The sequence below is a fragment of the Schistocerca cancellata genome, chromosome 4 (genome assembly GCF_023864275.1).
Source record: "Schistocerca cancellata isolate TAMUIC-IGC-003103 chromosome 4, iqSchCanc2.1, whole genome shotgun sequence".
In the NCBI taxonomy this organism is placed as follows: Eukaryota; Metazoa; Arthropoda; class Insecta; order Orthoptera; family Acrididae; genus Schistocerca; species Schistocerca cancellata.
The window spans coordinates 775,216,381-775,232,558 of record NC_064629.1 but is presented as its reverse complement, the minus strand read 5'-3'; the positions used below and the strand labels follow the sequence as shown (position 1 = coordinate 775,232,558).

The window sequence follows — 16,178 nt, the reverse complement described above, 5'->3', positions numbered from 1 at the left end:
CCCCAGGTTGCCACCTTATTCACTGACAATGATCATCTGGGGTAGTGCAGAACCATGATTCATTGCTGAACACAATATGGTGCCATTTATCAGCAGTCCATGCTTCCTGGTGACAGCATCATTCCAAATGCAGCCTTCTGTGTTAAACAACAGCCTACACATGGGACAGTAATTCCCTAGTCCAGCCGCTGTTAGTTTCTGACCAATGTTGTGTGATAACACTGAACTTCGCAGTGAGACCCTAACTTGTTCTTGGATAGCAGGCAGAGACATGAAGGGATTACAATGTACTTGGTGCATTATGTGGCAATCCTCTCTTGTGGTGTTCAGACTGGTTGGCTGGAGTCTTAATGATGAATATGCCTGCCCTCACATTCACATTCTTGTGGCAGTTATACCTGTCACAGAAAATTGCAAGTACAGTCATTTACATACCCACTGATAGTGTGTATGGCTACAAAATTACAATGACATCTGACCATGTCTTTTCGGTGCCTCACTTTCTTTGCCAGGCAGTGTATTTTGACATGTTTATATTCTGTTATCACCCAAGTGACTACTCTTTTTAATTAATTCATCAAGTGGACAAAACTTACTGCTTCAGTTTAAAAGGCAAGATATTAGAGATCCTCGGCAGCCAATCCAAACTGTTCACTTTTTATTTGGAGTTTCCTTTGAGGATCCATGAAAAGATATGGAACTAAATGTCTACTGAGACAGCCCCATAGGATGTGGCAGCTGCTTCACATGTAACCCATTACTGACTCTGTTACTTCAAAAGACAGTCACTTTATTGGCATGAAACTCACCTGATTTATTTTTATTTAAGATAGTGGCTTGCATCTTACTCAGAATCCAAGGGGTTAAACTGAGATCCTCACTCTCACACAACATTCCATCATCACATGCAGCAGTAGTTCTTAAAATGTTTCTAGAGTGATTGGTGGCAATCTTCAAGAAACCCTAGGTTATAATTCTTTTAAGTTTTCCTGGTGGTGTGTTTTAGTTGAAGATCTGAAAACTGATTTGAGGTAATCTCTCTCCAGGAGCCAGCTAAGCTCTACTATAACTAAACCACAGCCAAAATGCAAGATTTTTACTGCTCTCCTTTGTGATTTTCTGGTTCAGGATACCTTTTGAAATTGCTTACAGTATCTACAGTATCTGTTGATTGTTGTAACCATTCTCACAGAAGACCTTTCGTAGGTGGTACAGTTATTATTGCAAGCTTTTGGCATGAGGGGCAGGTTCTCCTTGCTGCAACAGCATCCTTAGGATAATTGACTTATGTTCCAAGCCATCAGCATCAGGCCTTGTAACTAAAATACACAAGGACTGGCTGTAAAAGATAATGCAGGCCTTTACAAAATACTGTGTGAGTGCAGACAGTCTTACACTGGGGATACTGTACGCATAAGACAACAATGCCTTACTGAACATGAGAGCTATCCGCAACTATCCTACCCAGAGAAATCAGTGACAGCAAAAATACTTTGGAAAAATGGACATCTTTACCACTATGAAGGGTAATGGTTTCAGGGGTACACAAATTTTTAAAAAAATCTACACTGTTTAAAATGTCTACAAAGACCCTCAATAAAGGTGGCTTGAAGCTCAGTAGAGCATGAAACCTGGCCATTCCATTGTAAAATTGGAAATGGCAGAGTCTGAGGAAAACATGGCCTTATATGACTATGAACTGAGCACTAGTAGTGTCAGAAGGCTACACAAGAATGAGACCTACAACCAAATAGCAGCCAGTTACCACAAGTGCACTCAGCCAAAACATCCCAGGTGTATAACCACTTGGCACAGCTGGATGCTCAAAAAGATGCTGTCAGTACATTGTGATAAGGATTCCAAACGATGAAGCAGTGCTCAAGAATATGTCACAATAGTATCATCTATGCTTTTCCTTTACAGCTACAATGCACTTTCCAAAATCCTCCCAGTGAATTATGTCTTCAATTCATCTTTGCCACAACTAAATTCATCTATTTGTGCCATTTCATATAACTTCACAATACTGCCCCAAGATATTTAAACAATGTGGACACATTAGAAAAATTTAGCACTAATCTTGCAATCAGATAATTGGTTTCAGATAATTGGTTTTCTTAGGAACATGGAATCTCAGTGTTTTATATGTATCTTCTATTTGCACTAAGAACAAAATGAGTTTCATGTAAATTTTTATTTCCCTTAAGCTACAACTGTTCTTTGAGAGAAGGTTCTTTTCCTACTAGGACTGTCATAATGCACAAGTTTAAAATATGCTTTAGGATACTGCAAAAGACAGATATATAGTTTTTGTCTCTAATGCTGTGCATCCTGCCTCTTAAATTGGAGGTTCTATATCTACTCTGCAAGCCACCATACAGTGCGTGGCAGAGGCTACTCAGTATCACTACTAGTCATTTCCTTTGCTGTTCCACTTGCAAATAGAGTGAGGGAAAAACAACTGTCTATATGCCTCCTTATGAGCCTTAATCCCTCGTATCTTACCTTCATAGTTATTACATGAAATGTATGTTGGCAGCAGTAGAATTTTACTGCAGTCAGCTTCAAATATCGGTTCTCTAAATTTTCTCGATAATGTTCCTCAAAAAGAATGTCATCTTCCCTCCAGAGATTTCCATTTGAGTTCCCAAAGCACCTCCATAAGACTTGCGTCTTGCTCGAACCTACCAGTTCTCAATTGCTTCAATGTCTTCCTTTATTCTGGCCCGGTACAAATCCCAAAAACTTGGCCAGAACTCAAAAACAGGTCACACTAGCATCCTATGTGTTGTCTCCTTTACAGATGAACCACACTTTCCAGAAATTCTCCCAAAACCAAGGTGACCATTCAGCTTCCTTACCACAATCCTCACATACTCATTCCATTTCATATTGCTTTGCATTGTTATGCTCATATAGTTAAACAGCGCGACTGCGTCAAGCAGGACACTACTAATGCTGCATCTGAACATTATGGGTTTGTTTTTCCTACTCATACACAGTACCTTACATTTTTATACAATTAGAGCTAGCTGCTATTCATCCATCACACTAACTAGAAATTGTGTCCAAGTCATCTTGTACCCTCCTGCAGTCATTCAACGACAATACCTTCCCGTACAACATAGCATTATCAGCAAACAGCAGCAGACTGCTGCTCACCCTGTCTGCCAGATCATTTATGTATACAGAACATAACAGCAGTCCTATCACAGTTCCCTGGGGCACTCCTGACAATAGCCTTGTCTCTGATGAACACTCGTCATCAAGAACAACATACTGGGTTCTAAGTCTTTGAGAATGAAAACGTGGCCCAAGTAGGCTGTATTCTTTTTATTATATGTGCTGTTGACCAATTTAAATCTTGGGTTATTTACAAATGTGTATTTTACATTGAAATACATTACTGGTACATGTGGACAGGAATATGTCTTACTTCTGCGTGTATGTGGCACAAAAACAGTACAATATTGTACATGATTACATCTATTAGCCACCACAAACAGAAATATGTCATCTCCCAGTATAGTCACAGCTGTTATGATCATCCTGACAGCTGTGACTATATGATGAGATGACATCTTTCTGATTGTGCCTGCTAACAGACTTAACCATGTACAATACTGTATCGTTTTTGTGCCACATACACACAGAAATAAAACATATTCCTGTCCACACATACCAATGATGTATTACAATGGCTGAAACTGGCCGATCGCATAGATAATAAAAAGAATACAGCCTACTTGGACCATGTTCTCATTCTCAAAACATGTTGAGGGCCCACTGTGGACCCCCACAAAAATAAAATTTTACTAAGTTGTTGAGCCACTCACATGTCTGGGAACCTATTCCACATGTCTGTTCCTTCATTAACAGTCTCCAGTGGGGCTCTGTGTCAAATGCTTTCCAGAAATATGGAATTTGGCTGTTGTCTTTCATGCATAGTTCACAGTATATCATGTGAGAAAAGGACAAGTTGAGTTTTGCAGAAGCGATACTTACTGAAACCGTGCTGATTCATGGACAGAAGCTTCTCGGTCTCAAGAAAATTTATTATATTCAATATGTTCAAGGATTCTGCAGTGGGTCCGCTCCTTTACACTTCTTGTACATGAGTACAGCAGACACATGCACTTTTTTCTAGTGGCTTGGGACTTTCTGTTTGGCGACAGATTCATGACAAATGCAAGTTACGTAAGGGGACAATGCCACAGAGTACTCTTTGCAAAACCAAACTGGGATTCCATCCGCACCTGGTGACTTATTTGTTTTCAACTCTTTCAGTTGTTTCTCTATGCCCGGGATGCTTATTACTATGTTGTCAATATGGGAGTCTGTGAGACGGTCAAACAATGGTATGTTTGTAGGATTCTCCTGCATGAACAGGGTTGCCACAAGGTTCCCCAAGTGAAATTCCCTGATACTTCCCTGATTTCCAGCAAGTTTTAGCATTTTTCCCTGACAAGTTTTGAGATCTCATGGGTAAGTAAAGACATAAGTTGACAAAAAAATGTAAGGACTTCTGTATTACTCCCCTGTGTGAGCAAAAATCTTAAGTACTTGCATCAACATCTTTTGTAATGAAGTGTTTTTAGATGGAGAAAGCAAGCCAGATGGTATATGTGTTACAATAAGATCACTGTTGTTATTTTATTTCAATAAAACAAATCACATTTGGTGACAAAAATACACATTTCCTTGGAGTCACAAGACAGGTTTAAAATACCTTCACTGATTTCAGAAATAACCCCAGAAAAATGTAGGCAGGGATGCAGAACTGTGTCTGACAGCTTTCACCGACCATTTGGCATACATCTGCTTGGTCACACTCCCCCAACAGCTCACATACCACAGCCGTGGTCCATGGATGCTGAACATTTCCTATTTGTACAAGGAAGCATGTTGGCGGGAGATCGCTGCTATGTGGGACCACTGCCTCCAGAGTTTGTATGCACATCCTTCCACCTTACACTGGTGGCTCGACCATGCCAAGCCGGCCCCCCGACAGACACTCATGGGATATGGCCATGACACAGTGTGCTGGCGTCGGGCGACGTCGGAATTTTATTACGCTGCGCAGAGAGAACTCATGACCCAGCCGCCATCACGTGAACGGCAGACAGAGGTTAATCGTCTCAAAGCTCGCCTACTCCATCTCACCGCAGAACAGCTTGATGGAGCCTGAGTCCAGGCAAGGGTGCAGGATACCATCCCCACTGAAATGGCATCCATATATCACATTATCAGAGAGAGACGCCACCGCAAGCGCCACCTTATAATGTCAGTAGAGACAGTAGAGGGTGGGCGCATCAACTCGCAGCATGCCATCGCTGCAGCATTACAGGTCGTTTAAGCCTGGGACTCACAAACTGTTCACGAGTATGAAGACATCCTGTGCAGTCTGCCTGACCCCAGAGTAGTGGCCCAGGATGACGCCCTGCAGGCTCCTATAACTGCTGAAGATTTAACAGCGGCCTTGGTATGCGGCACCCCCAACAAGTCACCGAGCCCAGATGTCTTACCGAAGGAATTCTACCGCACCTTCTATCCCCTGATGGGCACTCAGTGGATTCAGTTGTTTCAAGACCTCTTCCACGACGATTTTACTGTCCCCACAGATTTCCTTGAAGGCATCATGATACCAGTTCCCAAACCAAGCGGTTCTCACCAATGTCATGACTATCGTCGTCTCACGCTACTGAACACGGATTATAAACTTTTCACCCATATCCTCTGCACTCGTCTTCAGACCACCAATGGACACATGATCCATCCTGACCAGACATGTTTAGGCGGAGACAGCAACATCCACAGGGCACTTGGCGCCTACCAATACTTCACGGCGCTGGCAGTGGCCTGCTGCCTCCGAGGCGCTCTTGTCACCATCGATTTTGATCATGCTTTTGATCTTATCGACCACAGTTTCCTTCGCGCCATGCTCCAATGCATGGGACTCTCACAGATGTCAGCAAGGGTGATCTTATGCATAATTCACGAGATGCGCTCCCGGATTATGGTCCTTTATCAGGAGTCTTACTCGCGGCGGCCCACGAACCTGCACTGTACGGCCTTCACCAATGACTGGAAGGCATCAGCATTTGAGACGTGACCTTCCGATGTGCCACCTTCCCAGACGATGTGGTGCTCTTGGTGCAGTCGAGTGACGAAATCCAAGCGACATGTCAGTGGTTGTGCCGCTACGGCGCAGTATTGGGCAGCGTCGTCAACATGCGCAAGATGACATACATGGATGTTGGGAGAGGCCTTCTATACCCAACAGCCGTCCCCTTCCAAAAGGTTCCCTCACTGAAAGCACTAGGTGTGCAGTTTAGCAAACTGCGACAGCCACATATCGCAGGCTACTACAAAGGGCACAGATGCTGCTCTGTGATAGCAGATACCGCAATATGGATATGATTCCCCAAACGCATTACGTCAACATTTATCTAGCGTCCAAACTTAATTATTTTGCATACATTTTACTGCTAACAGCAACCATGGCCTGCACTTTCCAGGCAGCGTACAGACAATTTGTGAGTGCAGGTTATATATTCAAGGTTCTTAACACTAATTTAACGAGGCCGCCACTGGCAGGGGGCCTGGGGTTGACTCACGCCCACAACCGCGCACGGGCATTGTACCTATGGACGATGCGGCTCGCATGGACCACGACCAACAACAGTTTGATGGGGAAGCTGCTACAGATTGTCGTGCCACAAGATCTGCATCCACCGGTCGCTGTGGGCCACATAGCTGTCTCAGGCCCACACCAGTGATTTTTTGGTCGAACTGAGTTACATGACTCAGGATCTACCAGCTACAAGGACACCGAGCACGAGAGATTACTACCGCATCTATCAGGCACGACAATGTCGAACAACAGCATCCAACCATCCGCTGGACCAGGGTGTGGCGTGCCGTCCACACCCCATACCCGCCCACGTACGCTCATTCCCTGTGGTATATGGTGGTGAACGGCAAATTAGCCACATGCCAGCACCTCCATTCCATCCATCTCACCGACAACCCTTTGTGTCCACACTGTGCCGTCGGCGATTCGGATGCACACCGCCTGACATGTACTGTGACAGGCAGATGCTGGGATCTTGTGCAATGTATGCTGGTGCTCCTGTTGCGACGACAGCTAGAGTCTGTAACACCAGATGAACTCCTACACCCAGATACCACTTACTTTCCCACTATAAGAACGAACACCCTCACCTGGCTGAAGAGCATGGTTCTGTATTACATTTTGCAAGCCGCTCCCGAAAACGCTCTCGACTTGTGGGCCCAACTGATAACGACTCCTGAGGTGTTCCACCACCATGCATTGTACTGCACATGACTATCAAATTATTTAGGCACATTATTCGAGGATCACAAAGATGATGTGACTTACCAAATGAAAGTGCTGGCAGGTCGACAGACACACAAACTAACACAAACATACACACAAAATTCAACCCACATCCTTTCGTCTTTCCCTCTCCTTCCCTCTTTCCTGATGAGGCAACAGTTTGTTGCGAAAGCTTGAATTTTGTGTGTATGTTTGTGTTAGTTTGTGTGTCTGTCGACCTGCCAGCACTTTCATTTGGTAAGTCACATCATCTTTGTTTTTAGGTATATATATATATATATATATATATATATATATATATATATATATATATATTGGTAAGTCACATCATCTTTGTTTTTAGGTATATATATATATATATATATATATATATATATATATATATATATATATATATATATATATTGGTAAGTCACATCATCTTTGTTTTTAGGTATATATATATATATATATATATATATATATATATATATATATATATATATATATATATATATATATACCTAAAAACAAAGATGATGTGACTTACCAAATGAAAGTGCTGGCAGGTCGACAGACACACAAACGAACACAAACATACACACAAAATACAAGCTTTCGCAACAAACTGTTGCCTCATCAGGAAAGAGGGAAGGAGAGGGAAAGACGAAAGGATGTGGGTTTTAAGGGAGAGGGTAAGGAGTCATTCCAGTCCCGGGAGCGGAAAGACTTACCTTAGGGGGAAAAAAGGACGGGTATACACTCGCACACACACACATATCCATCCACACATATACAGACACAAGCCAATGTGTGTATGTTTGGCTTGTGTCTGTATATGTGTGGATGGATATGTGTGTGTGTGCGAGTGTATACCCGTCCTTTTTTCCCCCTAAGGTAAGTCTTTCCGCTCCCGGGACTGGAATGACTCCTTACCCTCTCCCTTAAAACCCACATCCTTTCGTCTTTCCCTCTCCTTCCCTCTTTCCTGATGAGGCAACAGTTTGTTGCGAAAGCTTGTATTTTGTGTGTATGTTTGTGTTCGTTTGTGTGTCTGTCGACCTGCCAGCACTTTCATTTGGTAAGTCACATCATCTTTGTTTTTAGGTATATTTTTCCTTTGTGGAATGTTTCCTTCTATTATATATATATATATATATATATATATATAAAAGAAAGATGATGAGACTTACCAAACAAAAGTGCTGGCAGGTCGATAGACACACAAACATACACACAAAATTCTAAGGAGTCGTTCCAATCCCGGGAGCGGAAAGACTTACCTTAGGGGGGAAAAAAAGGACAGGTATACACTCGCGCGCACACACACACATATCCATCCGCATATACACAGACAGAAATGTCTGCTTGTGTCTGTGTATATGCGGATGGATGTGTGTGTGTGTGTGTGTGTGTGTGTGTGTGTGTGTGTGTGTGTGTGTGTGTGTGTTTGTGTGTGAGTGGGCGCGCGCGCGAGTGTATACCTGTCCTTTTTTCCCCCTAAGGTAAGTCTTTCCGCTCCCGGGATTGGAACGACTCCTTACCCTCTCCCTTAAAACCCATATTCTTTCGTCTTTCCCTCTCCTTCCCTCTTTCCTGACGAAGCAACCGTTTGTTGCGAAAGCTAGAATTTTGTGTGTATGTTTGTGTTTGTTTGTGTGTCTATCGACCTGCCAGTGCTTTTGTTTGGTAAGTCTCATCATCTTTCTTTTTAGATATATTTTTCCCACGCGGAATGTTTCTCTCTCTCTCTCTCTCTCTCTCTCTTTCTATATATATATATATATCCAATAACGTTCTCTATATCCTATCGAACCCCATTCCTTTCCTTGGTGCTGCGAGGCTGGGAACGGGACATTGAGGCCAGGCCTCAGAAGACAACCCTTGCCCTCTTTGTCCCCGACCCTTCTCTCAGGCCCTTATGGAAAAGAAAAAGATGGTATATGTGTTTCAATAAGATCACTGTTTTTATTTTACTTCAATAAAACAAAACACATTTGGTGACAAAAATGCATATTTCCTTGGAATCGCAAGACAGGTTTAAAATACCTTCACTGATTTCAGAAATAACCCCAGAAAAATGTAATCCTATTGAAAGAAGTGTATAAGGTGGGTAAGAGTTGTGTAAACCAACACTATAGGTGGCCGCCAATCAAATGTTCAATTTTGTAGCTCACTGGAACAACAGACTGCTTCGATTTTTCATCATCTTCTTCCTCCTCTTGAAAGATCTTCTTTTTGAGTTTTAAAACCTCATGTACATGTTCAAGCCTTTTACATTTTCCATGTTCATATTCTTTGATGTCACAAGATCTATAATGCCTTTATAAACTGAACCTCCTAAAAGTATTAAATGTCTTGTAACACACTAAACATTTTTCAATTTTTTTTAATAAAGAGATATGATTCCTCTCACTGTAGACTGAAATGCGAAGCCAGTGTTACTGTTATACGACAGGAACTCATCATTGGTCCTATTAGGCAGCAGCACCACTGTCAAAACTGATCACCTATCACATAATCCGTGTTTTTCTTGTATTGTTGTGACCAAACTGTAAGGGTACATTTTCTCTCTATTCATTACAATGCAAGTATGATGACTGCAAATCTACTCACAGGTAGTAGCCTGAGCAGAACCAAGTGCCGATGTTCAAAATTAGTGAGTTGTTAAGCCCTGTGATAACAGGTGATATGAAAAAGCACACATGGAAGAAACTGGACTATAGTCCGCCAATGCTCCCAGGAATGAATGCTGAACATAGGGAGGCACAGTGACCATGTTGTACAAAACTTTTGAATGTGATCGATGCAATGTTTTAAGGGACATGTAACCTGAAAGTAGATACCCATGACCTTCACTACCTCTTAATTCCCCCCCCCCCCCTCCTCCTCCTCTCCTTACCTCCTACTCTAGTAGCAGCTTCTTTCTCTCCTTCTCCTTCACTTCACACTAATTTCAATGTACTTCTTCTGTGTACAGCATCTCAATTTCTCCATTTCTTCAACTTTCCCTGCCCCTCCCAACCCCAAACACCACCCTCAGCCCCTAATTATGATGCAACTTCCCCTTTCCTTCCAAATTTTCATGTTTTCTTTCCCAAATTCCCTATTTGTACTTTCTTTATCCCATTAAATTTATTGCTTTATCGTATCTGCTTTAGTTCAATATCTATAGGACTCTCACCTTCTACACCCCAAATAGGCGTGTTTTACTGTAAAGTATTTTACACAGTAACAGTTGCAACTACTTAAGAGATTGCAAGGCACTCTCACCACTTTCTCCAATCCTAAAAAAGAACTTGTCAAAATAAATCCCAAAAAACTATACACTCTGTCAAAGATCCCCCATCATTTATAATGATTTAACAATCAGAATGTTCAGGCATTAACTTCCTTTAAGGTTTCAGACTCCATAGACCTGACTCTCGATGATTTTCTTTGAACCTGGATCCACAGCTGCTAAGAATTTTTAAGGTTCCATTCTGCTTGTCTCTGGTGAAGTGGGAGTGGGAGATGGGAGAAAGGAGGGGGATAGTGGAAGGGAATATTGAAAGAGTGGCAGGTGGTGGTTGGCAGGCCGTGGGTGGTGGGTGGCTGGAAGTGAGAGGTAGCAGGTACACTGCATAGAAATGTAGGATGGAGAGGTTGTAGATGCATTAGGTAGAATTGTGGCACAGGTACTGGCACCAATGTGCTCACGTAGTGCACTATGAAGATGGAGAGGAGTAGTTAATTGTGAATGGAAAACAGAAGATAGAGAAATGGGAGACTTCAGGCAAGAGCATGGGGATGCAGCATGAGTGAAATTAAGAGTCCTGGTGCAAGGAAGGGAAAGTTGGTGCAGGGCAGAGGGCTGGTGGAGATCCCGCCAGGAGGATTAGGGATCAAAGGATGTGTTACTCCCATCTATATAATTCAGAAAAGCTGTTGTTGGAGTGATGGACCCAGATGGCAAGGGCTGTGAAGCAGGCATGAAATCAAGCATATTGTGCTCAGTAATGTGTCCCCCATTGGGTTGTCAATGCTGCTCTTGGCCACGGTTTGGCAGTGGTCATTCATTTGAGTGAACAGTTGGTTGGGGGTCATACCCCTATGAAATTCTGTGCAAAAATTATAGCAGAGCTGGCATATGACACACCTGCTTTTACAGATGGTCCTACCTCTTATAGAATAGGACCTATGCCATACAATCAGCCAGCACAATGTAGCCACACAGTGTGTGTGTGTGTGTGTGTGTGTGTGTGTGTGTGTGTGTGCGTGTGTGTGTGTACACTCTGGTTTGAAAAAGGATTCATCCTAAAGCTAGCGAAGTTTTCAGTTGATGATTCAATGCCTCCACTATTTGGTACGATTCCTTAACTTAAATTATATATTGTCACCAAGTATGTTTAGGTAGTTGAAAATGGCCTAAGGCTGAAACTGAATAATAGGAAAGAAAGAAAGTGATAAAATTCTGCACTCTGCCTTCAATACTGCCACATTAGTTAAACAATGTTTAAATTAATAAAATTTGGTGTCTGTAAAATGATCACTATATTAAACCTTAGTAAATTACCTATTATCATCCTGATATTTTCCCTTTTCCCACAGATGCAGCAATAACAATATAGCATCTAACATATAGCTTAATGTTCCTCTCTGAATAGCTAATTCCAAAAGTAAACCAAGAGCTGTGTGACGGTCTGCAAGGGGAACTACATCCCAACCACGGCCTCTGTTCATATCTCTGAAACAAAAATAGCACAATTTCAGTTTAAAGCAAGTTTTAATTCAGACAATAAAATGACAGGGTGATACATAGAAAGGAATGTAGAAGAGAATTGGTTTTCCCCCCAGACATTCTGTTACCACCATAGGGTTTGGGACAGGAAGGGCAGGAATACTGGATACATACTTAGAATAATAGGCAATAGGTACTGTATTACAAGCAGTCTTATCACTCATGAATGTCAAAGAACATAACAGGAATCAGAATTCCATTTAATAATTATCTTACAATACAAAAAATTGAGATAGCAACTGCTTCAATTTAGCTTTGTTTTATACCATGTGCTGTAGTGGTGTGTACATTATAAGGCAGCTGCATGATGCATTCTGTGCAGAGAAGGAGAAGGACAGAGAGAGAGAGAGAGAGAGAGAGAGAAATATGCAGAATGCTTTTCAGCCTCACCAGTGTGCTTTCTACCTCTGTCCCACACCTCACACTACAAGTGTTGCCTACCCTGGTAACTGGCAATGCTGGAGAGAGCACTACACGGCTTCTGACTCTCCCTAGTATAATTCATATGCTCGAAAAACTATCTGTGTTGCTTCTTAAAGTAATATTATTGCATTTGCTTGCCATCCATAATGAACACTATAGTGGCTAAGTAACCTCATTATACCTAAATGAACACAAAAATCAACACTACATATTCTATGTGCATCCCAAAGTGCATAATACAGTCAATTGTTGCAGAATAATGCTATTGGCTGGATCATCATGTGGTACACTGCTCCTTGCCACTGTGCATACCCCCAACACCCACCTTCTTACGTGCACACCACTACAGCGCACATCAGTTGATACTCATTTGAATAATGGCTAACCTAATATGCATACGTACAGCTGATTCATATTTTCATACATGAGGAAAAAAGATGAATGCAACATATTAATGACTGCCATGAATATTAAACCATTCAAAATATTTTATCATTAGATACACTTAATTACCAGCAACAACCAATATTAAATGCAAGTGAATGAAGCTTACATAATTTCCAAGCTATATATAACTTCAAAGCTACATACCCAAGAACAACTTGACGCAAAAACTTTGCTGACAACTCCAGAACTTCCAACCATACTGGTGAAACTGAACTTTCATCAAACAGGGTAGCTTCAGATAAGGACTGAAGAGCCTCAAGAGATTCAGTCAATAACTCGCTGCAGACATCAGCTTCTTCACCTATTAAAAATGAAAGTATGACAGCTCACATTGTGTGACTCAAAAATGAACTACAATGTAATGTTATGCTATCACATGTTGAGGATTTCCAAATTTTCTGAGGTAATGGAACTGCTCTACTCAATAAAGGTTAATGTATGTAACAAGTCACGTTTAGTAAGAACTAACACTAACATCTACTACCTCAGTATTAAGACCAACAGGACAACTACCACACTGCACATTTTTAATCTGTGGAGTTCTAAAAATGTAAAAGTACCAATAAGATAAAATCAGATTAAATTCTCTATACAGGGTGTCTGACTTAAAGGTACAAACAAAAGGTGCAAGTAGAAATCAATGAAAGAACCAAATAATCTTAATAAACAGAGCTCCGTAAATAAATGGTTTCTCAGGTAGGATATATGGATTTTATCATACTTCCAGATAACTAATAAGTATTGGTAGATAGCTTTTCAAAAAGTGTTTCAGTCATGATTTGTCAATACCATGGCTTCCTCCCTCCCCCCCCCCCACCCCCCCCCAAACCTAAACTAACCCACCTTTTTTTTTTTTTTTTTTTTTTTTTTTTTTTTTTTTTTTTTTTTTTTTTTTTAAAGGGATATTTGAAAGCTAAGGTGTGTTCCAGCCCTGTTGATAGTTTCGAAGAAATAGAGGAATTCATTCTGGAATTCTGGATGGTTCTCAATGCATTTGTAACATGCTTGGGATTTCTGAAGGTGTACAGGAATTTATGAGGATATGTACTGAAGCACGCCATCACATGAATGGAACACTTGTTGTAATGTGTATCCTCGAGAACTCAGTTATAGGGCACTGAAGCAGTCATCATAATAAATCATATCTGGGGATATTATTGGTTTTTTCATTGTCCTTTACTCAATCATTTCCTTTGAATCTATAATATAACACTCTGCACATGTAACTGGGTGACGTCAACTCACGTGAGAAACAAAGTGACTAAACAATCACAAAAAACACATACATAGATTTTCAGCTCCAAGCATTCACTTTTCATTATCATACAAGTCAAATTGTCCCTGATTCAACAAAAGTTATTTATCATATTATAATGTAGTAACCACAGTCAAGCCCAAATCAGGAAGCAGGGTCATAAATGAAGTACAACACACAGCACTGAAGGGATACTTATTACAGACACTAACGTACAGTTAGAACAGAACTGCCTCCTGGACGAATACTGCTGCTATTTTTACAAACACTGAATATTCCAGAATATGCAAACAGAACAAACATAAGAAATTTCAAGAACCTTCTTGAATTGATAAATACTAAACAACAAATTTTTGCGAGTGCTCAAATTTGAACTGGCGACCTGCAGCATGCCAGCCAGTGACACTAATCACTACTCCACATGGCACAGAGCACAGTTCAAGCAATATATTTTTCCCCTTCAGCATTTCATCCAGGATATCATCCCACCTTCTACATGAAAGGCATCATCAACTACTTACCATTTTCCTTTAAAATTTACTTTTGTGAATTAGAGAAAAATAAAAAGAAAGGCTGATAGCAAAGAGACTACAATGTTACAGCAGATGTAGGTTGCTGGTGGACCACTAAACATGGATCTATCCTATACATTAAATTTAATATGTGCACCTCACATCGTAAGTAAGCAGCCTGCATGGAAACTGGCCAGTGCCAGTTCAGCCGATGTCTGTGACCTGAGCAAGGAACACCACACCTAGATGTACCAGTATTTACCAACAATAGGATATTGCACAGCACTTTCCACCACTTTTCCACCAAACATAAAATGATGTTATAATTCTACAGCAAGGCAGCAGCACATATAAAGACAGAACATTTTTCTGCGGTGTATCGCAGACAAGCTCTCTTAACCACTATGTCATCTTGTTCATTTTCCTGGATTTCAGTGTGTCCTGATATAATTTTTTTGTATCATTTTCTCTATTAGACACATCTGCTAAATAACTTGGAGGGCCCTGAGCAAAACCAGAGCAAATGAGAAACTTCCTCCCCTGTTATTCCTCATCTAATCTAGTATTTTCTGAACTGCATACAAATTTTTGATCAAACCTTGCTATTCTCACATTGGGCTTGATAATGGAACCAAGACTTAAGAAAAATCAAGACACATTCATAGGATTTGTTGACATTGAAAAATCATTCTACATGGTAAAACAGTGCAAGATGTTTGCAATTCTCAGAAAAATAAGTGTAAGCTATAGGGAAAGAAGTGTAATATACAATATGTACAAGAACAGAGGGGGAAAAAATAAGAATGGGAGACCAAGAATGATGTGTTCAGCTTAAAATGCATGTGGCACAGGGATGCAACCTTTCACCCTCAGTGTTCAATCTATGCACTGAAGAACCAACAATGAAAATAAAATAAAAGTTCAAGAGTAGGTTTCAAATTAAGGGTAAAAGGATATCAGTAATAAGATTCACTGAAGATATTGCTATCCTCTTTGAAGGCGAGGAAGAATTACAGGATGCAAGATCCCCTTGGGGTACCAAACCTCCATAAAAGTTTCTAACTTTAACCGTGAGTCCACAGAAAGCGGTACACGTGATGTGCAGTACAAATGGTCACACTTTTGAGCTTGAGACCGCGCAAGTTAAGTTACCCCTTCCTCGGATTACCTTATGGAATTGGTGCTTAGAATTTCCTCCAACCTGTTCTCCACAGATCACTTGCTGACGTTGTCCCTCTAAGCAGTTCTTGTTGCACACTGGATCCTTTAGAAGATGAAAGCAAGCCACCTGTGATTATAACTGGAAGTGCAGGTAGCTAATCTACTTGAATTAAGTTCTGGGATGGCATTACAGTGCATTTTTAGCAAACACCATATAACAATTCACAATGAAGTAGGTGTTATAACGTCAAGTTTAACACG

At 41.1% G+C, this 16,178-nt stretch overlaps 1 protein-coding gene across 1 annotated transcript in view; it reads right to left on the bottom strand.

Annotated features, from left to right (window-relative positions):
- LOC126184598 (E3 ubiquitin-protein ligase HERC2) overlaps nt 1-16,178 on the bottom strand; it is an 812,863-nt gene that overhangs the window by 728,032 nt on the left and 68,653 nt on the right. Inside the window, exons 7-8 of the mRNA XM_049927039.1 lie at nt 13,134-13,290; nt 11,895-12,065 (exon numbers count right to left, since the gene is read on the bottom strand). Of these exons, the coding sequence (XP_049782996.1) occupies nt 11,895-12,065; nt 13,134-13,290 (328 nt within the window). The remainder of the gene's footprint in view (nt 1-11,894; nt 12,066-13,133; nt 13,291-16,178) is intronic.